The sequence below is a fragment of the Cheilinus undulatus genome, linkage group 1 (assembly GCF_018320785.1).
Source record: "Cheilinus undulatus linkage group 1, ASM1832078v1, whole genome shotgun sequence".
NCBI lineage: Eukaryota > Metazoa > Chordata > Actinopteri > Labriformes > Labridae > Cheilinus > Cheilinus undulatus.
Window position 1 is genome coordinate 49,772,460 of NC_054865.1, and position 22,536 is coordinate 49,794,995.

The window sequence follows — 22,536 nt, forward strand, 5'->3', positions numbered from 1 at the left end:
CGGCGGAGATGTGATGTAAGCAGTAACAAGAGACCGGTGCAGTTATGGCAGAAGACATTAGCGTGGATGCTGCTAAAGCGCCAGTTTTATCAGAACTTGACAACATTTCTTTGTTTGAAGAAGAACAAAGACTAGCAGTGAGTTGTTTTCTTTTCAAAAACAACAAAAGTTACGTACTTACATGTCTTTAGTCACAAATGAATGTATGAAACAAATCCATCTGGTCTGTCAGGTTACCCAGCACGCCATTCACTCTGGTAACAATAGAAGCATACTAGGGAGTGCTGTAAAAATAAACCAGTCCAGATTAATAATGACTTGATGTTAAAGATCCCAGTGCATCGGTTCATCGAGTTCTGGATCTGTAAAAATGTACTAAGAACAGAAAAAGGCCCAGTTTTAATGTTATATACAGTTTACTGAGGCTCTGCTGCTCGGTATCATAGCCGTGCTGCATGCTCTGGCTTGGCGCTTCAGTCTTGCAAGACTACTGTTGACCTTTAACCTTTCCACCATTTATGGAAGAGGTAGGTGTTTACTAGGTATACAAGGCAGTTAATTAGGTTTCATTTATGATTACAATTTCCCACGACCATAAAAACAAAATAATCCATTTGTATGTGTAGTAAATGTAGCACGTGCCTTCCTTTAAGCACAGTGACTGTTTACAATGTTGTGCCTGAAAGTTTTTGGGTAACAGTGACACAGACATTCAATTTTACACTGCCTGAGTGAAAACATGAGCGTAACTCAATCTGAAGCCACAGAATGAGTGTTCAGCTGTAAACCAGTGTGCTGAAGTAGATTTAGATTCTGCATCCAACCTTTCAGTACATCACTGGTAAAATTGTAAGGTGCGGCCGACTTCTGGAAGGCATTTCAAGTAAGAACACAATCTGTTTATTTCTTTCTTTATTTTAATGATATGACTACCTAACCTTGCAAAGCAGATGGATACGCTTGTTTCCATGTTTCTGAAATGTTTGTTAGAAAGTGACAGGACCAATCAGCGATAAAGGGCAACTTTTGGGTGCGGCGGAGTTGTGACATAAGCAAGCAGTAACAAGAGACCGGTGCAGTTATGGCAGAAGACATTAGTGTGGATGCTTCTAAAGCGCCAGTTTTATCAGAACTTGACAACATTTCTTCGTTTGAAGAAGAACAAAGACTAGCAGTGAGTTGTTTTCTTTTCAAAAACAACAAAAGTTACGTACTTACATGTCTTTAGTCACAAATGAATGTATGAAACAAATCCATCTGGTCTGTCAGGTTACCCAGCACGCCATTCACTCTGGTAACAATAGAAGCATACTAGGGAGTGCTGTAAAAATAAACCAGTTCAGATTAATAATGACTTGATGTTAAAGATCCCAGTGCATCGGTTCATCGAGTTCTGGATCTGTAAAAATGTACTAAGAACAGAAAAAGGCCCAGTTTTAATGTTATATACAGTTTACTGAGGCTCTGCTGCTCGGTATCATAGCCATGCTGCATGCTTTGGCTTGGCGCTTCAGTCTAGCAAGACTACTGTTGACCTTTAACCTTTCCACCATTTATGGAAGTGGTAGGTGTTTACTAGGTATACAAGGCAGTTAATTAGGTTTCATTCATGATTACAATTTCCCACGACCATAAAAACAAAATAATCCATTTGTATGTGTAGTAAATGTAGCACGTGCCTTCCTTTAAGCACAGTGACTGTTTACAATGTTGTGCCTGAAAGTTTTTGGGTAACAGTGACACAGGCATTCAATTTTACACTGCCTGAATGAAAACATGAGCGTAACTCAATCTGAAGCCACAGAATGAGTGTTCAGCTGTAAACCAGTGTGCTGAAGTAGATTCAGATTCTGCATCCAACCTTTCAGTACATCACTGGTAAAATTGTAAGGTGCGGCCGACTTCTGGAAGGCATTTCAAGTAAGAACACAATCTGTTTATTTCTTTCTTTATTTTAATGATATGACTACCTAACCTTGCAAAGCAGATGGAAACGCTTGTTTCCATGTTTCTGAAATGTTTGTTAGAAAGTGACAGGACCAATCAGCGATAAAGGGCAACTTTTGGGTGCGGCGGAGTTGTGACATAAGCAAGCAGTAACAAGAGACCGGTGCAGTTATGGCAGAAGACATTAGTGTGGATGCTGCTAAAGCGCCAGTTTTATCAGAACTTGACATTTCTTCATTAAAAGAAGAACAAAGAACAGCAGTGAGTTTTTTTATTTTCAAAAACGACAGAAGTCGTGTACTGACATGTCTACAGTCGCCACATGGTTCGCGTTATGCAGTTCTCTGTGGAGATTACTCCTTCGGTAGAGGCACAGCTCAGTAACGGCTATGTCACATCTTTTGTTGCTCTGATTGGCCCGTAGAGATGTGACAGACAGAACGTTCATCCAATCACCCTTAGAGGTTTTTTTCAAAGGCTCTGCCCTTTCCCAAACGCTGTCTATGAGTGGTTTACCAGATGGATGTGTGAAACACATCAATCTGGCGTGCCAGGTTAATGACTACCTTTGTTCTTAAACAGTGCTCTTATTTTGAATGTGTTTTTGTGGAAGTTATTTTGACACTAAAGTTACTTTGCAAAGTTGTACGGACCCTTCTTCAGGTCTCTGTCAAACTGTCTTCGGTCATAAATCCATCAAGATGGTCTGACCGCAGACTGCTGCTCTTAGACACCCCCACCTTGAAGACCACTACAGTGAGACACTTGTCGGAATGAAAATACACTCTAAAACTTTAAAAATAACATTGGATTAAACTGCTGACTATGGCCAGATAAGAGTTGAGGTAAGGGTTAGGTTACCAACAGTTAAAAGTCAAAAACCCGACCTGCAAAGCCAAGTTTAAAAACATTTACAAAGCCGATTAAACAGTCTGGTCTGTTTCCAGGGAAAAAGCTGGTTCTCCATGGAAAACACTCAATGCAACTAACAATTCTAGGGCTAAAGCTAAGGAAGCTACACAAGCTACATGGGTTACATAACTAAATGGAAAGCTAACAAAGCCACATTAGTTGCACAGTAAAGTAGCAAATGTGGCTAAATCTAATGTTAAAACTACATTAGCTACCCTAGATTATACTATTACCTAAGCTAACAAATCTGTAAAGGCTTTGCGATAAAGTAGCTAATGTAGCAAAATCTAAAGCTAATAAAGTTACGTTAGCTATGTTAGCTACATCTGTAACATAGCTACGTAACTTAATCTAAACTTACAAAGCTACTAGCTAAGAAGGTAAGACAGCTACATAACTAGCATAGCTAAAGCTGAAGCGGTTGAAATTACATAAGCTTCATTAGATTATACCATGTTTACTTTAGATAACCGAGCTACATTAGCTAACAAAGCTCAGTTAGCTATGCAGTATTTCAGGGTTTTCTGGCCTTGAGGTTGACATAAAGCATGCGTGTCTGACTCAGCAGGTTTCTCTGCATGTTTGCTTTACATGAAGCTGCTTCATTATTTTTGTTTGTACAAGGTCATTGTCACTTGTTTCATTCAGTTTCCATTAATTTAAAAATAATTTTCCTGGACTTTGATTCTTAGTTTGGCTGTTTACATTAACATCATATTAGCTCACATTATTACTGACACTTTGCTTTAATAGACAGACGGCCGGTAACCGCTTAGTTTGCTGGGAGCAAACACAAAATAAAAGAGTCTTCAGACTTATTCAGGACATTTTTAGATAAAGGAGAAAGACAATTTCCTCTGACTTATCAGCACTCAGATCACAAAGCTCTGAACGTCACAGTATGTAAAAGTAGAATAACCAGCTGCTTTAATTGCTGCTCAAACATGAAGTAAAGCTGTGTCAATATGTGAGTTTAAGACAAGATGTACAGCTCTGAATCATAAATACAAGCCGAGTGTTATGAGGAAAGGTGTGTATATCTGTGTGTTTCAGTAGTGAGTGTTTATGTCACTCCAACAGAAATACAAACACATCTTTAATGACATCTGTATGAACATCTTTATTAACCTGGGTTATTTAGTTGGTTGCTCTTTATTTGTAGATCCAGCTCCAGTCTTAACGTGTCAACACGTGACCTCCACTCACTCATGTCTTTGTGTTGCCCTGAGGGTCTGGACTGGCACTCTTCACTAGTCGCCCTTTATTTATTAGAGATTGGTTTGACGTTTTTCTCCTTCAGGCTGGATGTTAGATTCATCTTTTACAGTAAATGATGTCCTTACAGTACATCACAACAGCTGGGCCTTTATTTTTACAGGTTATTTCTGTGCATCTAAAAAAACTAGAATATTATGAAAATAAATGTATTTTTTTTTCTTCTATGATTTAATTCAAGAGTTAAAACTTCCATATATTCTAGATTCCTCATTGCAAAGTGAAATATTTCATGACTTTTTTGTTTTAACGTTGTTGATAACGGCTTACAGCTGATGCCAGTCAAAAATCCACTATCTCAAAATATTAGAAAATCCAAACACATCAGTCCAGAAAAGTATTTATAATACAGAAATGTTGAACTTCTGGAAAATGTTGCTCATTTATGAGCTCAGTAATTGGTTGGAGCTCCTTTTGCACAAATCACTGCATCTACTGTATGTGACGTGGCATGGAGCCAATCAGTCCGTGGCACTGCTGGGGTGTTATGAAGCCCAGGATGCTCTGATATCAGCCTTCAGCTCATCTGTATTGTTGAATCTTCCTCCTGACATCTCCCCAGGGATTCTGGGTTCAGGTCAGGCCAGTTGGCTGGCCAATCAAACACAGTAACCCCATCGTCCACAAACCAGTTTCTGGTAGTTTTGGCGTCACTGTGGGCAGGTGCCAAGTCCTGATGGAAAAGGAAATCAGTATCTCCATAAAGCTCCTCAGCAGATGGAAGCATGAAGGTCTCTAAAATCTCCTGGTAGACGGCTGACAGCATTGACTCTGGACTTGATGAAGACCAGTAGACCCACAGCAGCCAACATTGCATCCTCAAACCATCACTGACTGGGAACTGGTTAACACTGGACTTCAAGCACCTTGGATTCTGTGCCTCTCTGATCTTTCTCCAGACTCTGGGACCATGATTTCCAAATGAAATTCAAAATTGACTTTCATCTGAACACAAGGAGTTTGGACCACTGAGCAACAGTCCAGTTCATTATCTCCTTAGCCCAGGTTAAATGTGCAGAGCATTGCCACTGGTTCAAAATTTGCTTCTTTTCTTACCACTCATTCACTTTCCAGTCATCTTTCCATGAACATGTTTTAAAGTCAGCAGTCTTCCCCATGGTTGTGGTTGTGCGTACTGAGCCAGAGTGAGAGAAAGAAGGCTCAGGAAGACTGCAAATTTGAATTCTCCACAATATTCTAATTATTGATAGAGTGATTTTTTTTATTTTCATGAGCTGTAATCACCAAGATTTAAACAAAAACTCCTGAAATGTTTCCCTTTGTATGAGATTAATAACTTCATGAAGTAAATCACAGGATTAAATGAGCTTCTACTTAATATTTTAATTGTTTTTTTTGGATGCACCTGTACATAGATCAGGGCCATAGCTAGGGATATTACACAGGGCCCCCCTTAGCCGGCAAGCCAAGCAAGATATTTTTACAAATATTTATGCAGTTTGAAGTATTATTGAACCATAATTTCCCAATTTGTGAGCATTATTTTTTAATGGTTAAATTAATTTTACTTGTATTATTTTGCAGTGCTGGACTACACCATTTGGAGATTTTTAGGGGAGGAGCAGGGGGCCCTAGTGTTGTATTTTACTCTATTTGATCCAAATTTCAATCTGTTGACTGATTTATTTAGTCGCTTTTGATTCAATAATGACACAAAACAATAAGAACAAATAGATAAAACTTTTCACACTTTTCATTGCAGGCTTCTGAAGGGCCCCTCCCTACTGTGGGCTCGGGTAATCTGTTACCTTTCCCCCCCTTTGCTACGCCCATGATCAGGGGTGGTAACTGGGGGCCACCTGCAGCCTCTTTCTCAGTCAGTGTTTCCCAGGAGTCAATTTCATATAATCATACATGCAAACATGAGGATAAACTCTGCTCTGAAAAGATTGATAATAGAAACATTTGTCTCATATCTTTGATAACAAGTTGAATATTTTTTGCAAAAAATAAAAAATAAAAAAGAGATAATAGCACAAAGAATTAACCATAACCCCAAAAATATGATTCCAGACATGGCAAATAAAACCCAGCATGCTCTATTAACCAGGTTTGCCCATCAGCTTGTATTCATGATGAGACTGCCAGGACAATCAGCAGAAAGATTTATTACTTTAAATGCATCTAAAATGAGTGTTCATAAATCTCAGCTGTTTATTACGTCTGAGGACAAACAGAATTAGTCAAAAATCAAAGCAGAAAGATCAGACATTTGGTTTATGGTGAAGAAAAGGGGGTAACTGTCTGTAGGTATATTCTGCACAGGAAAACAAGCTAAGATATTGTGTGTTAACTTCATGATTAAGGATGCCCTTACATTACCACTAAAACTGCGCCATCAAAATGAACAAAATCTGAAAAAATAGACCAAAACATGTGTCATACTCTTCATACAATCTACCTGTCACCTGGCTCACACACAGGCAAATAATAAAGCAACAAGTCGGTGTGTCTTCTGTCGATCAGTGACCCCGGCCCCTCTCCCTTTAACAGATAGCCAGTCAGGAAATTAAAAAGTGGCGCGGTGAGCGAGAGGCGTCTGCATCGTCACAAACAGATAAAGCGGTTTATTGAACCTGGCGACTGAAAAATGCAATAAAGCGACAACAGGAAGCAGAGTATGGAAGCAGAGCTATAATTAGACGGCCATGTTTGCCTGAAAGAAACACTGAAAGTCAACGATGAAGAGAGAGGAGCAGCTGAACCATGAGGGAGAACAGGGCACCACAGGTGGTTTCCACCTGTCTGTCAGTGAGGGAACAGGAAGTGATGCATGACGGCTTTTATACGCTTTAACAAACGTAGATCTGGATAAGGACGAGCACATGAAAAAATATAAAGTGGCTTTGTAAAGGTGAGAAGTCAACAAAGTTGAAGAGATTCTTGAAAAGGTGGATGTGTTTGCTTTCAGTCGGTGTGACTTGTTTACAGTGAGAACATGAACTGAACTCAGACCAATCTAACTGCAGGAACCCCTGAGCTTTTTGGATTAAACCAGCTACCGTAGTCAGACAAAAATGGCTGTTTTCGAATTGGCCTACTGCATACTCCTGCCAAACGCAGTATACAGTATGTACTGCGCACTGCGTACTGCGTTCGACACTAGTATGCAGTATGACTGCCAGACGGACGTTATTGTGTAGTATGCTTGGCCCAGTTTAGCTGGTTTCTGGTATACAGAAGTACGTCATATCCTGGTCAATATTAAACAACGCTACAGTGTTTTCCATCCATGTACATACAGAAAAAATCTTGGAAGTGTTTTTATTTGATTTTTATTTCCAAAGAGTTAACTTTCCTATCCTTTTCTTCTGCAGATGTGCTAAACGACGCCATCTTTGATGAGGATCACGACGAAATGGTGATCGTCAAAGACATCGACATGTTCTCCATGTGTGAGCATCACCTAGTGCCCATCTTCGGCAGGGTGAGAAACATAACTTTACCAAAGAAAGTCATAAAGTGAAAGGAAGTGGTACAAAAGCTTATGGAAGAGGGAGGGGAATCAAGTGTTGGAGAAAGGAAAAGTAAGAAGTTTAAAGTGCAGGTAGAGAATTGTTGTACTTTCATGGGGGAGACTGTAAAATACATGATAAAGTCTGGGTTGTGTCAACCTTTGGTTACTAAGGAGTCCAATCTGTGGTGGCTGCCATGTTGAAAACACTATCTAAACCAAATTCTGATCCTAGTGGACCTTGAAACAGACAAAGAGGTGAAGATGTTGTCTGTGGTTCAAGACATTTTCCTCCACATTTGTAGTCCATTTCCAGGACCCATCTGTGTGGTGGCTCTTGATCCACTGACTCCAGCCTCAGTCCACTCCTTGTGAAGCTCCCCTAAATTCTTGAATCTGCTTTGTTTGTCGACCCTCTGAGGACTGAGATCATCCCTGTTGCTTGTGCCCCTTTTCCATGAATCCTTCTGCTTTGATACACTCTGAGGACAGTCTGCCCTTTCAGCAGTGACCTTCTGTGGCTTTCCCTCCTTGTGAAGGGGTGTCAGGTCAAGTCAGAAGTCTTCCTCATGGTTGCTGTTGTGTGAACTGAACCAGACTGAGAGAATGGAGGCTCAGGAAATCTCTGCATGATTTGATTTTAGATAGTGGATTTTTCTTGAGCTGTACGCTGTAATCATCCAAATTTAAATAAAAAAAATCTTTAAGTATTTCACTTTGCATGAGATTAATCTAGTATAAATGAAAGTTTTACGTTTTTGAATTAAATCACAGGAATAAATGGACTTTTACAGAATATACTTATTTTTTTAGATGCACCTGAGTAAAACATGCCACACTGATCAGGGATCATTGGATGTCAGTAAGTCATTTTGTACATGTGCCTCTGCATGTATCTTAATGTATAAGAGTTTAACAGTGTATTTTACAGAATACACAGTTTGAAGCTGTCTCCTGTTAGATTCTGTCCAATCAACATAGCAACAGATGTGTATCTTAGAAACCAGTTTAGTGTCCGATGTTTCTCTGCCGTCTGAGCAGCAGAGACAGAGAACAGAAGAAACAATCAGATTAGCTGAGATCTGTTTATCCTGCCTTTCTTTTCTTTGGTTCAAGCCTTCGTCCAGCTCCTTTGACATCATTACGCTCCTCTGAAACCTGATTGGCCTCTTCCCTTGCTCTGAGTTTTCCTGCTCTTATCCCTCCATCTCCGCCTGCAGGTGCACATCGTTTAAGACAATAGAGGCTGGCAGCTGATGCTCTCCCACTGGTGTAAAGGGGCTCTGATGACATTAGTGAATCACACCAACACTTACCACACCTCCTGTGTCACTGTCTGTGTGATGTTCATCAGGTGGATGTTTATGTCCCTAAATGTCTTCCCTGCCTACGTCACCTTTGAGAGCGGCTCCTCTTATCCAGGATCTGTCATCGGTCTGTCGGTCCGTCTGCCATGTGTCAGTGACTCACCAGAAAACACCTCTTTCTCCCCCTCCTCCTCTCCTTCTTTTACTTAACCTCATTGTCCTCTTCAGCCTTTAAATTCTATCTATCTATCTATCTATCTATCTATCTATCTATCTATCTATCTATCTATCATCCCAATTCCAAAAAAGTAGGGATGCTGTTTACAATGTAGAATGCAGTGATTTTCAAATTTCACAAACCCAGTTTTTATTAACAATAAAACATTAACAATATACCAGATGCTGAAACCTCTGAAACTAAAAAATTTTACCATTTTCTGAAAATATTTGCTCATTTTGAATTTGGTGGCAGCAACATGTCTCAGAAAAGGGACAGGGCCATGTTTGCCATTGTGTAGCATTCCCTCTTTTTTTAACATCAGTCTGCAAATGTCTGGGAAGTGAGGAAACCTGTTTCTGGAGTTGTGGGAGAGGAATGTTGTCCCATTCTTGTCTGATTCTTAACAGTCCTGGGTCTTCATAGCCAGATTTTTCCTTTTATGGTTTCTCTTGGCGAAAGATCTGGACTGCAGGCAGTCCAGTTCAGCCTTCGCCTGTGAAGCCATGCAGTTGTGATGAATGTGGTATGCGGTTTAGTATTGTCCTGCTGAAATAGTTAAGGCCTCCCCTGAAAGAGATGTTGTCTGCATGGGAGTATATATTGTTCTGAAACCTCCATCTACTTTTCAGCATTGATAATGCCATTCCAGATGAGTAAGCTGCCCACACCATAGACACTAATGCAACCCCATACCACCAGAGATGTGCTGATAACAAGCTGGATGGTCCCTCTCCTCTTTTGTCCACAGGACACAGTGTTTCTGCTTTCCAAAAAGAATTTCAAAGTTTGATTTATCTGACCACAGAACAGTTTTCCATTTTGCCTCAGTCCATTTCAAATGAGCTTTGGTCCAGGGAAGATGATGGTGAACCTTGAGCATATTCACATATGACTCCTTTTCTGTGGATGACACAGCATACGGGTTTCTGAGTATGCAGAGATTTCCAGTACAGAATCATGGCTGTTTTTAATGCAGTGGCCCTTGAGGGCCCAAAGATCACGAGCGTCCAGTATTGACCCTCAACCTTGTCCCTTGTGCTCAGAGATTTTTCCAGATTCTCTGAATTTTTTGATGTTTTGTACTATAGGTGCTGGATTATTAAAATCCATGGCAAATTTGCAGAGAGGGGCATCTTTCTGAATTTTTTTTCCCACAATTTTTAGACCCAGTTTTTCACAGACTGATAAACCTTTGCCTTTCTGTACTTTTGGGAGACTTTACCTCTCTAAAATGCTCCTTTTATACTTAGTCATGTGACTGACCTTTTTTTAGTCACCACAATTAGTTTCAAAATGCTCCTCCAGCTGTTTTTCATTAGTACCACTTACTTTTCCAGCCTTTTATTGCCCCGTCCCTACTTTTTGGAGACGTGTTGCTGCCTGAAAATGCAAAATGAGCTAATATTTTTCATTAAATGGTAAAATGTTTCACTCTTAATGTTGTTTGAGAATGTTGGTTTGTAGTTTACATTTGTTGTCAGCATCCTTTAAGCTCTCCACCTGTTCATAATAGAAATAACTTGCTGCTTAATGTTCTAGCTGTCTTTTACATCACTTCTATGACTTTGTCTTCCTACTGTTTGCTGCTGGTTATTCAGAGTACAGCTGGTTCATCACAGCTGGTTCATCAGAGCTGGTTTCATGTCTTTTGCTAGTATGGTGAGTCTGAAAGAAACATAACCGTCCCCTGAAACCAGAGCTCTGTAGGATACACTGTTTAAAAACTCTTCATTCTTTGCTCTCCTCGCATGTCGCCCGCTGTCTCTCCCAGCATGTTTCAGTAAATGATGAAAATCTCGAGCAGAGTGGGTCTGTTTGTTGTCGATATGTCAGGATGCTGCAGCTCAGTGGGAGGCATCGGAAGAAAAAAAGGGAGGAAACAAGATCTTTGCACGCTTGCTGCTGCTGCCCTTTCTCTCGTCTTGTCGACAAATTGCGTCTGACATTTGAGTGGTGTGTGCACGTTTGTGAGAGAGTTGAAGCCTCCAGACATCCAGCAGTGATTCTCCAGCTGATGACTCTGTCTCTTCCTCCTCTCGTCTGCTGCTCATCCATCTGCTCTGCTTTCCTCTTAGGCTTTTGGTGTCTTAACACTAAAGGCGATTTTACCTTTGTGATAAGGATATAAAGTGTGGTAGTAGATCTGAGAGAGTTCCTGTGTGTTTGAAGCATGGCTGTTAAACCCAGATCCAAACACAGGTGAAATGTATTCATGCCAGAGTGGGGTACACACTACAGGATAATCTTGCTGATTTTAAGTCAGAGCCCCCTCTTCTGACCAAAGTCAGCAAAATTCAGATTATCTGATGGTCTGAAGATTATCCTGAAAGAGTTTCCTGTGTTCTGAGGTGTGTTCATAATGATCTTTCCCCTCTCCAGCTGCTCAGAAGACAGTCAGAGCTGCTCTGTCTTCAGATTATAGATGATTATAGATGTTCAATATTTACGATCAGATATCGTGTTGTGTGGGGAGAACACTGAGGACAGTGGAGCAGGCATGATGGGGATTGTTATGTGGAACAGAGAAACAGCCAATCAGGAAGGAAGCTGACAGAGCTTGAGGAGTTTTGCAAAGAAGAATGGAGTAGATTTGCAGTATCCAGATGTGCAAGCCTGATTGAGACCAATCCACACAGACTCAGTGTTGTGATTGCAGACCTGTCTTTTTCCTTATTATAAAACCAAAATATATTGACCATGATTGATTTATAAAACCATGAAAGGGTAAAACATCCAAGGGGGTGAATACTTTTCATAGGCATGGTATGTGATGTGATATCACAACTTCTTTAAAATGAAAAAGCAGCTTACAAATCATGATTTTTAAGCCAAAGCAATTAAAATAACACACTTGATTTTTTTTCTCTTTGTGCAGGTTCACATCGGTTACCTCCCAAACAAGAGGGTCCTCGGCCTCAGCAAGCTCGCCAGGTGGGTTCCTCTTCCATTGTTTGTGCTTTCTCTCTCCACTGTATTTAAATGGACATCTTAAAGTGTGTATGTGTTTGAGCTGGTGTGTATTTAAGCTGATTATTAAAAGGTGTCTGATCCCGCTGACCCCAATACCTTCAGGCTTATTACACTAACACCTAGTGCTCACCCCATACTCTGATACACTCACATTATCTGATGACAAACAGAAGATTCATTCATGTTTTTAAGACAACAACAAATCCAACTCTTGGCTGCAAACAGTCAGTTTTTTCTTTTAGCAATATCTATGTCACCTCAGGAAAAAAGGACATTTTAATGGCATACATAAAGAATAAACATACAAAAAATAAAAAAACAAAATCCAGGCTTTACTGTCTTTCTGGGATTGTCATCTTTTGATGATGGATATTTACTGTAGCTTTCTGAAAAGTACTTAAACATGTTATGAGTTTAATTTAAACATAATTTTGAGTGTGAGGAAGTTTCCAAAGTGTACTTTAAATGAAGCCTAGTGTTAGTTCATGCAGGACATGCTAGTCATACACTCAGCTGTGATCAGCTGACAGCCAGCTGATCCTAATTAATGCCTCCCAGCTCTCACAGCCAATCACAACTCATTCTCTCAACACAGTTGTGTATTGAAATATGGCGTACTTCTTACTAATCCCTGTGTGCATTAAAGCTGCTGCACCATGCTGCTACTGACAAAAATTCACCTCCTCCACCCCAGCCTCCTCCTTTATAGCATAAAGCTTGCTGCAAGCTCATTCAGATTCATACTACTATGGACAAATTGCTTTTGAACTTATTTTATTGTATTCAAGATGCATTGTCATAAATGGATCTTTCCATATGGGGGTTTCTAGCCATGCGCTCCTTGGAAAGTCTAAGCATGCTGCTTGAACCAGGGAGCATCTTTTGAGCAGAGCCTTCTCTGCCAAGTATAAATATATATCCATTTTACATCAAATGTTTAAAGGTAGGAAGAGAGTGTTCCTGACTGAAATTGCCAACTAGAATGAAACAGCTGTTACTTTACTCTTCACTCAGGCGTTTGTACATCTTACTTAATTTATTGTCAATTACAAAAGAACTTAAACTCAAGTACAAATGTACAACACTAAAAAGCTTTTGTAAATGCTTAATATAATATCTAGTTTACATTACTGAAGTCATAAAGTCATTTTTACTTTTTTTTTAAGGCAGTCGGTTTGCATCATTTTTCAAAATAAGGTTTACTAATTGAGTTTTACAGTGTATGTGTGGTGTCTTGTCATGGTGACCACCATTCAAAGTCAAGTCCCATTATGACTATAAAATAAAAGGATTCCTCTGGCTTTGGAAAGTGTGGAAAATATTTGAGGAAATGTAAGTACTCAAGTTAGAAATAGACTACACATACAGATGAGGACAAAATGATGATCCTATCTATGAAAATGTTAGAATTTTCCAAGTGCTGTTAAACAGAGCCAATCATTTTCATCACAGCTCTTCCAAACATCCTAGTTTTATTTGCACACAAAAACAACATTATTTCACCAAAAACAAAACATACCCAGGTTTAAATTATTAGCCCCCCTGATGCTCATAGTCTGCAGCCATTTGTGTAGTTTTAGTTTTTGAAGACCATCACTAGAGTGCTGCACTGGAACGGACCAAGAAAATCTCCACTTCTGCAGAAGAGACACAGTCAAGCCTGACTGAAGTTGGATAAGGACAACCTGGAAAAAGATTCTGCATACTGGAAGCATGTCCTTTGGGTAGATGAGACCAAACTAGAGCTCTTTAGCCATAGAGACAGTGCTCATGTTTGGAGAAAGAAGGGAGAGATGGATATCCCAAAGTGCACAGTCCCCACAGTGAAACACAGCGGTAGGAGTATTATGCTGTGAGGATGCTTTGGTGCGTCTGGAGCTGGGAATCTCATAGAGGTGGAAGGACTCGTGAAGAAAGAAGGATATGTGAAGATTTGGAAGAAAACCTCAAGCAGTCAGCAGCAGAACATACTGTACATGGTTACTGGTGAAGAACCACCTCCAGAAGACCTAAGTGAGCATTATAGAGTGGCCTGTGCAAAGCCCTGACTTGAATTCCATTGAAAATCTGTGGGGTGAACTGACGACCAAGGTCCATGCCAGAAGACCATCAAATCTGGAGCAGCTTGAGAGCCTGGCCAGAGAAAAATGGGCTGGGATTCCTCAGGAGATGAGTCTGAGACTCAGGGGAGCTAATAATTTAGACCCTGGTAGTTTTTGAGAAATAATTTTGTTTCTGTGTGTAAAGTGAAATAATGAACACATCCAAAATAATCTTGTCCTCATCTGTAAGATGATCATTTTTGACAAATTTAGACATCTTAGTGCAATTCTCCATATTTAAGTCGTTTTTTCTTCCTTCCAGCCTCGTTTTCCTTCTCTGTGCTCATACAGTACAGCACCTCTCCTCGTGCTGATCTGTTTGGTTTTTGACATTTTCTCAAAGGTTAAAGGGTTAAATTTGTCCAAAGAGGTTTATCTCAACCAGAAGAGCAACAGGTCGAAGGTCTGGATCAGGTTGTTTCTGTGGATCTGCTTCATTTCCAACCGTTCCTTCTCCAAAGCAGAGAATACTTTTACAGTTAAATGTACTTTAATTTCTGATTTCTTTTCTCCCCTCCAGGATCGTGGAGATCTACAGCCGTCGGCTACAAGGTACAGAGGAAAGCATCTGCGCTCACATACAGACTGAATCTTGATTGAATCCTCATTTTGTGTCCAGAGTTCACAGCCATCAGAGGCCATGTTTGTTCTCTAGTTCATGTTTGTCCGTCTCTCCGTCCGTCCACAGTTCAGGAGAGGTTGACCAAACAGATCGCCGTGGCGATCACTGAGGCCCTGCAGCCCACAGGGGTCGGCGTCGTCATCGAGGCAACGTACGAACGTCCACTTCAATATCTGTCTTCATTCACAGCTCACTGATTCTCTTCTTTCTTTGTCATCTCTTTGTTTCCTTCACTGATTATTCTTCCTGTCCTGTCTTCCTCTCTGCTACATCAGTCTTTACTTTCACTTAAGCATTGAGTTTCTTTTAGATTCTGAACTTTTCTCTCCTTTCTGATACAAGCTTTTCCCACATTGCATCACTTCATTGATTTCTGCAACCTTCCTCCAGTATTTGTGACAAATATTTTCTGTAATTCTCTTTTTCTTATTTCTTCTTTTATCTTAATTTATTTAAGAGGATCTCTGTTTTATTTTTATGCGTCATACCCATTCCTTTTTAACTGTATGTCCTCTTTTCTTTTACATCTTTGTACTGTTATAAACTTTAATGGACTCAATAATGTCTCAACCAGGCAGCAAAACTCGGATGTTATCATGTTGTACTGTTTAATTCAGGTTGTCCATCATCAACGTCAAGTTTCATTCTTCTGTTTTTATCAGTTCCTTATTGACAAGCATCAACAAAAGTACTATTCACACAGGACTAGTATTGCCTGTGGATCTCTGACTCTTTATGAACCACCCCCTGATGTCAGGGTTTGGTGGGGTGTATTCATACGGGATAAGTGAAGTCTGTAATGTACATTTCTGAAGGAAACCATAAGTGCGCAGCATGGCTGCAGCAATGAAACACAGTGAATTTTTGTTTCTAAAGTTCATACAAAAAAGCAATATTGTGCACATTGCGTTTTGCAGGTGACAGTTCCTTCATGTGTCCTATACATTCTGGTAACCAGAGTTTCTTATGGACAACAGGCGTTTCAGTGTTTAGGCTGATCTTTCTTGTAAAGCTGCAAGCTGATAGGCTTGTTCCTGGACAGAGATTAAACAACCAATGAGGAAAAAGAGGCAGTAGCTACAAATGTGTTTACAGGCTTCCAGTCACTTCAATTATAAAACAAATGCATTACGAATTTACTCCTAAGCAGCAGTGCATGCACTCGCTGTCATACATTTGGTTGATATTATTGGTCCATAATGAATGAGACAGAACATTCCTGGGCTCTGGTTCCACATGGAGAGTTGGTCTCAGGCAGATGGACTGTAGTTGACTGTGGCACAGTTTGAATGAGATGTGAATGCAACGGCGCCTGGAGATAGAACAAAGGGTCGCGTCAGCTGTAAGGCGTCACCGTAAAAGCGAAACTTCTTACTCCAGCACAGCAGTTGGTTCTTATTTTTACTCAATAAATGCTAGAAATCACTGGAATCAAGTCAACAAATGGTCTGTTATGACTGGACTTATGGACTCTTTTGCCAGCTTAAAACATAAACAATTTTTGCTCAGGGCATTCTTCTTTCCCCTCCTTGGAAGGTTTGCAAACCAGTCACAGGTATATGCCTGCCTGCTGTATCAGCCTGAGTACATGTGCATGTCAGCCCAGGCATGGATCCACGTTGATAGAGTGAAAGCAAGCCAGAAGAAGGGGGGGCAAACGTGCCGCGGCACAGTTTAATACAATTGGTATTGTGTGAGCTAGTAACCTTTCTTTTCATGGATACATCATGTATTTAATTCCTCAAAACTTGCTGTCTTTAGTTGAAAAGCTTTTAATGCTTTTTGTTTACACAAAAACGAGCAGGAGAGGGGTTAGGAGGCGACCAGAATTAAGCTCGACACATGTCACATAGCAGCCAAGGTCAAGCTGGCATCTCTTTTGCCTTGGCCTTTTCACCCCTGGTAACACGCTTGGAGACCGCTGGTGTTTTTTTAGGCCAATGGGATATCCATAGCACAACCAGGGGTTTGTGGCAACCCTGCAACCCACTCAGATAATACCTGTGCTTACTCTCCATATCTAACCCCTGATTCCACCCTAAAGGTGTGGCTAGGGTTATTTTTTCAACAGATTGTTTTCCCATGCTCCTGTTTACATGCAAGGACATCCAGAGAATGACCAGGGTTGTGTCAATTCTTCTCTCTGGCACATGTGCCTTACTTCAGCCTCAAAATTTGTCCCAAACATGCCTGAATGTTCTGCACAGTACTTCATCAGTTTAGAAGGTTTTGAAATAAGAATTAAGGACCATTTGGCCTGTAAATGCACATGTTTTACTGTCTTTTGTCAACAGATGTCTGAACTGATAGTCTTTATTTGTTATGGATTCTTATTTGTAGAAAGAGTGGAATTGGCCGGGACTCCCTTGTAAAACATCCATCCAGTGTGATTACACAGGCTGAGACACATAGGAACCCAGAAATGCTGTAACTTCTACCACAAATGATTGGCATTTATCTTAATAATTATGATACTAATGTAAATGATATCACTACTTTATAAACTCAAAATTTGAGTTTTCTTTTGTTCTATATGTCCTCTTACATTTTGTTTTGTACGTCTTGTTGCTTTGCTAAAAATTCTTCTACCTGCTCTCATCTCTAAACTTTCCTTCCCTATGCCATTTCCTAAGGAATTTTTTTGACACTTTATTTTAACCCCTCTCTCTCTCCACAGTCACATGTGTATGGTGATGCGAGGCGTCCAGAAGATGAACAGTAAAACTGTCACCAGCACCATGTTGGGTGTTTTCAGGGAAGATCCAAAAACTCGTGACGAGTTTCTGACACTGATCAGGAGCTGAGGACGACGAAGCTCCTCCTCTTGCTCTCCTGATGCCTGACAATACCTCCACCTGCACGGACCGGCGTATGTGTGAGCGTGTTTGAGAGAGAGAGTGTTCGATCGTTTTAATCGTTGTTTTCTCAGTAAGTTTATCAGAGGACAATGACTGACACGGTGTTTGTTTTCAGATGTTAGGACTTTACCCTCGTTAGTCCAGGTGTGCTATGAGTGATCATTAATCAGAAATCAATCTTTGGCCTTGAATAACACGAGAGGGATGCAACAGAAAGCATCAGTCTATTACAGGGATGCCCGATACAGACACTCATTATATTTCATGTTATGATATATCAGCTGGTTATCGGTAGGACAGTCTACTTAGCTTTGTAGTGTACTGGGACCTCCTATAGGGGGCAGTGTAACTTGATAAAAGGAGCTCAAAAGTCATCCTCATTCAGTCAGCAACATGCCTTTATTGACTTTATACAGCAGAGCTGTACAAAAACTTCCAAAGGAGCAATGCAACAAGAATCCTACAGTATGGACAACTGAATTATACAATGCAACTAATTTAGTTATTTTATATTGATAAGAAAACACATTTCACTTCCAATCAGTTGTATTTAATCAGTTTTCTCCCCAAAATGGAAATTTGCTTCTCAAATTTTTTGACCCTTGCCTAACAGTAATTTTAACAAGCCAACCTTAAAAACATCATGATGTAGCATTATGTTCACTAACTAGCTTTTTTTTCTGTAAGTTTCAACACGGATTCAGCATTGGTTTACTGTAGGTTCTTTGCAGATGACGTTACACAGAAATGGAGAACTCCCAGTGGGGGGCAAGTAGTGATTTCTGCATAGAGAAACACTACAAAAAGACCATGTTTTGAGCTGTTTATAACCATGCCTAGGGTTTAAAGTACAAACATAAAAACATTTTTCACTCCTAAGCTACTTTTGCATCCTGAGAGCTGTGACATGTTCAGGCAAAACATAAAAAAACTTTAAAAATCCTCAAAGGGGAAACTGCAGCAGCCAGGAAATAATAAAGCCTCTTTCTAAAGCCTGGACAAATGGTTTCAAACAATGCTTGTGTATGGTCTGTTTTCACAAAGCAATCTGGGTTGGTTTAGTGCATTTTGCCTTGATTTTGCACATTAAACTCTGATCTCGCTCATATTTACTCAGTCATTGTCCGTCCAGCCTCGCTCTTTGTGATGGGGAATTTGTCGCTTCTAGTAGATCCAGACCATTTGGCTCAGCTCAGTAGAGCTGCTTGTTTGCTTTTAAACAGCTCTTCATTTGGTAGCAGTTTGACTTTTTAAATGTGGATTAAAGGGTTATTTTTTAGTTGGGTTGTCTGATGTACTTGGCAATAGTAGTTGCATTAGCGTCCAGGGTTTTCAGAGAGTTTTGCATTCAATGAGGACATGCTAGAGCAGTGTTTTCAAACCCTTTTTCCTTTTAGCCCTCCCAGGACCCAAGAGCAAAGAAGTAGTGACACACTGCCATCAAAAATCAACATAGATTTTAATTTGTTCACTGATAAAAGCCTAAAAATGCTTATGCATGCTTTTCTTATCAAAAGACCTTTGAATAACCTACTTAACAACTGCTTTATCATGGTTTTAGTCAATATTTGCAAATCTAATTCTGGCAGCCTTGGAATAGGCAAAGCCTTGCGCTCGGGACCCAAGGTTGGGAACCAATGTGCTAGAGGAAGCTAGGCTATTCAGCATAGTAGATAGGTACATTTTCACCACGTAGTTAAGCAAGTTTAAGGTGGGATGAGATGAAATAACAACGCTGACTCAACTGTATGCTATATCAAAGTTTTTGGAGCATTTTAAAGCCTCTGTGTTTGGTACTTTTTTACAATGCAAGCTTCCGCTACCAGCTTCGTGTTCTTCTGCCTCAGTGTATTTGAACAGCTGTTTGTGCCAAACACAGAGGCTTTCTGGATGAACAAGGAAACACTTCAAACATTTCTGATGTTGTGTTTGCATTGCATTTTTACCTTAAACTCGCTAAATTGTGCAATGAAACTGTATCTAACTGCTATGCTGTATAGCCTAGCTTCCTTAAGCCTGTCCTGTTTGAAGAGGCAACAGTCTGTAATCACTGGAGCCTATTGCCAAGGCTATTGCCAAGCACCTTATAAAACCTAACTTCAAAAAATACCTAAATTTCCCTTTAAGTAACGACAAAGTAAAGGGAAACAGAACAAGCTTGTGAATAGTGCATCCCCGTTTCAATTAAAAGCAAGTTTTGACAGCAACCAAGAATCAGCTGTTGGCAGTCTGATAAACGAAATCACAAGCAACACCATCAGCTGGTTTGATTTGAGCTGCGACAGCTCAGTTCACACTGCAACGCTCTAAAACTGTCTTGAGTGACGAATGTTTGATCTGAACTAGACTTTACCCAGCTCACAGTAGGTGTAAAGGCCACTTTAAAATGTGGCTGTGTTGGTGATGGTTTTAGATAGCTTAGAGCATGACGAGGGGCTGAGGGTTGTGCCGGTTGTTTCAAGAAGATCTAGCTGCAGACCTCAACAATGGGTTGACCTCCACTGTAGGGCAGGAAGTGACGTACATTACCGAAGCCGGAACCAGAATGATGTACTGAATGATGTTTATGTCCTGCTTGCTGTCAGAGCTTATGCTAAGTGGCTTTTTTCACAACAGCAGAATTTTAGGAGTACAAATAAAGAATGTACTGAAGGGGATAAATTTAAATTTACCACACCACAAATTAAGGGAAACCCAAGGAGAGTTAGGAACCCGAGCCCTAAGGTTAGGGTTAGGGTAAGTGGGAGGGGAATAGAATTAAAAATAACATCACACAAACTAAGGAAAATCCCAACAAAGGTTAGTACGTCACTTCCTGCCCTGTGGTCATGTCCCTGATTGTTGAAGTCTGCAGCCAGATGCATCTTGGCTGTTTGGTGTTAATAATCCTGTGTGAGTGGAGATTATCTGTCTAACAGTAGTTTACTGTTAAATTACCTCAGATGTTGCTATTGGCAACACCAATGACAAAACTTCAGTTACTACCTATTTAGTTTCCACACAGGCTTTAGTAACTGAAAACAGAACTTCCACAGAGCTGGTGCAACAGACCACAGAACTTGAACTTTCTGTTATGCCTCAGAAAACTTTACAGTCTCTTTCCTTTTATTCAGGAATCATTTTTCACTAAGTTCACATATAGAACCAATTTTAAAAGCAGCAAAGACAGCATGTTAAATGAAACATAGTTTTGAACATGTCATGCAGGAGTAAAATGAGCAGTATCAACCAGTGATCACTGGTCACTGGTCAGTGATCATTGTCTGATTTTATCTTTAATTTTCATGTCCTGCGAGTATTTATTTTTAATATTTTGTCATTAAACGGTCCATGTCAGGATCTGCCTGTGCCAACACGCCGCTTTTACGGCCCTGAAAACTCCTGACAGCACGCCTAATCAACTAAAACTGATCATTTTATTTCTCTGAGTCACAGAATAACTGTGTGAGTGTTCAGTATTCATCCCAGCAAAAACGCATCCATCAGTGTGTCTGTGTGAGTTGTTTTGTCACTGCCCTCAAACTGAATTTAGGAAGTTTTTAATGGTCTTATGGGTGACTGGAGCATGTGTGAAGAGTGTATGATATTTGTGTGGTTGTGTTGGAGGGAAGAAGAGCATTACTAAACTGCTCTGCTGTTGTTTTTTGTGGCCTTGTTGAGAAGGACGGCCTGTTCTTTGGCCCTTCAATCATTGTAACTTTATGTACTGTGTTCATTTCAGATACTTTTTAATCAAATTAAATAAATCTCTATGTGGCACTGAAGACTGAGTCTCTTTATTTTCATAAACCTTAACTATATGTTCATTTTCTCTGTTTGCTTTAAGATTTTAGGTCACAGTTCAACTTTAAGGTCAAAATATTAAGGTCATACAAAATAGATGAAATGCTCTGTTAGTTTTTAAGAACAATCCTAATTTCAAAAAAGTTGGGACACTGTAAAATGTAAATAAAACTGAATGCAATGTTTTGTTTTAAAAAATCTCATAAAACATATCTGATTTACAATCGAACATGAACAAAATGTTAGATGTTAAAACTGAGACGTTTGACCATTTCATTAAAAATATTAGCTCATTCTGTTTGATAGCAACAACACATCTCAAAAACATTGGGACAGGGCCCCAAAAGGTAAGAAAAGTAAGTGGTACTGATAAAAAAAACAGCTGGAATTAATTAGGCTAATTGGCAACAGGTCAGTAACGTGACTGGGTACAAAAGGAGCATTTTAGAGAGGCAGGGTCCTCAGCGTAAACTTGTGAAGTGTGGTGTTTAAATGATGCTCAGTTGGTACAAAAGGGCTCAAAGTGTGCCAAGAAAATATCCCCACACCATTACACCACCAGCAGCCTGAACCGCTGATACAAGTCAGGATGGATCCCTGCTTTCGTGTTGTTCATGCCAAATTCTGACCCTACCATCTGAATGGCGGAGCTGAAATCGAGACTCGTCAGACCAGGTAGCGTTTTTCCAATGTGCTATGGTCAGGTTTTGGTGACCCCTGTGAACTGAAGCCTCAGTTTCCTGTTCTTAGCTGACAGGAGTGGTATCCAGTAAGGTCTGCTGCTGTAGCCCATCTGCTTTAAGGTTCAGTGTGTTGTGCATTTAGAGATGCTGTTCTGCATAGCTTGGTTGTAAGGAGTGGTTATTTGAGTTACCATTGCCTTTTTATCATGCCAAGCTGGTTTGCTCATTCTCCTCTGACCTCTGACATCAACAAGGCATTTTGGTCTAAACCACTCCAAACAAACCCGAGAGATGGTTGTGCATGAAAATCCCAGTAGCTGCCATGTTAATTGGCTGATTAGCTATTTGTGTTAACAACCAATTAGAGAGGTGTGCCTAATGA

The 22,536-nt window shown here is 40.1% G+C and overlaps 1 protein-coding gene across 1 annotated transcript in view; it reads left to right on the plus strand.

The window, feature by feature from the left end:
- Window positions 1-21,442, plus strand: part of gch1 (GTP cyclohydrolase 1) — a 31,887-nt gene extending 10,445 nt beyond the window's left edge. Inside the window, exons 2-6 of the mRNA XM_041793719.1 lie at window positions 7,473-7,582; window positions 12,012-12,067; window positions 14,729-14,760; window positions 14,897-14,981; window positions 17,508-21,442. Of these exons, the coding sequence (XP_041649653.1) occupies window positions 7,473-7,582; window positions 12,012-12,067; window positions 14,729-14,760; window positions 14,897-14,981; window positions 17,508-17,634 (410 nt within the window). The 3' untranslated portion in view covers window positions 17,635-21,442. The remainder of the gene's footprint in view (window positions 1-7,472; window positions 7,583-12,011; window positions 12,068-14,728; window positions 14,761-14,896; window positions 14,982-17,507) is intronic.
- The last annotated feature ends 1,094 nt before the right edge of the window (window positions 21,443-22,536 follow it).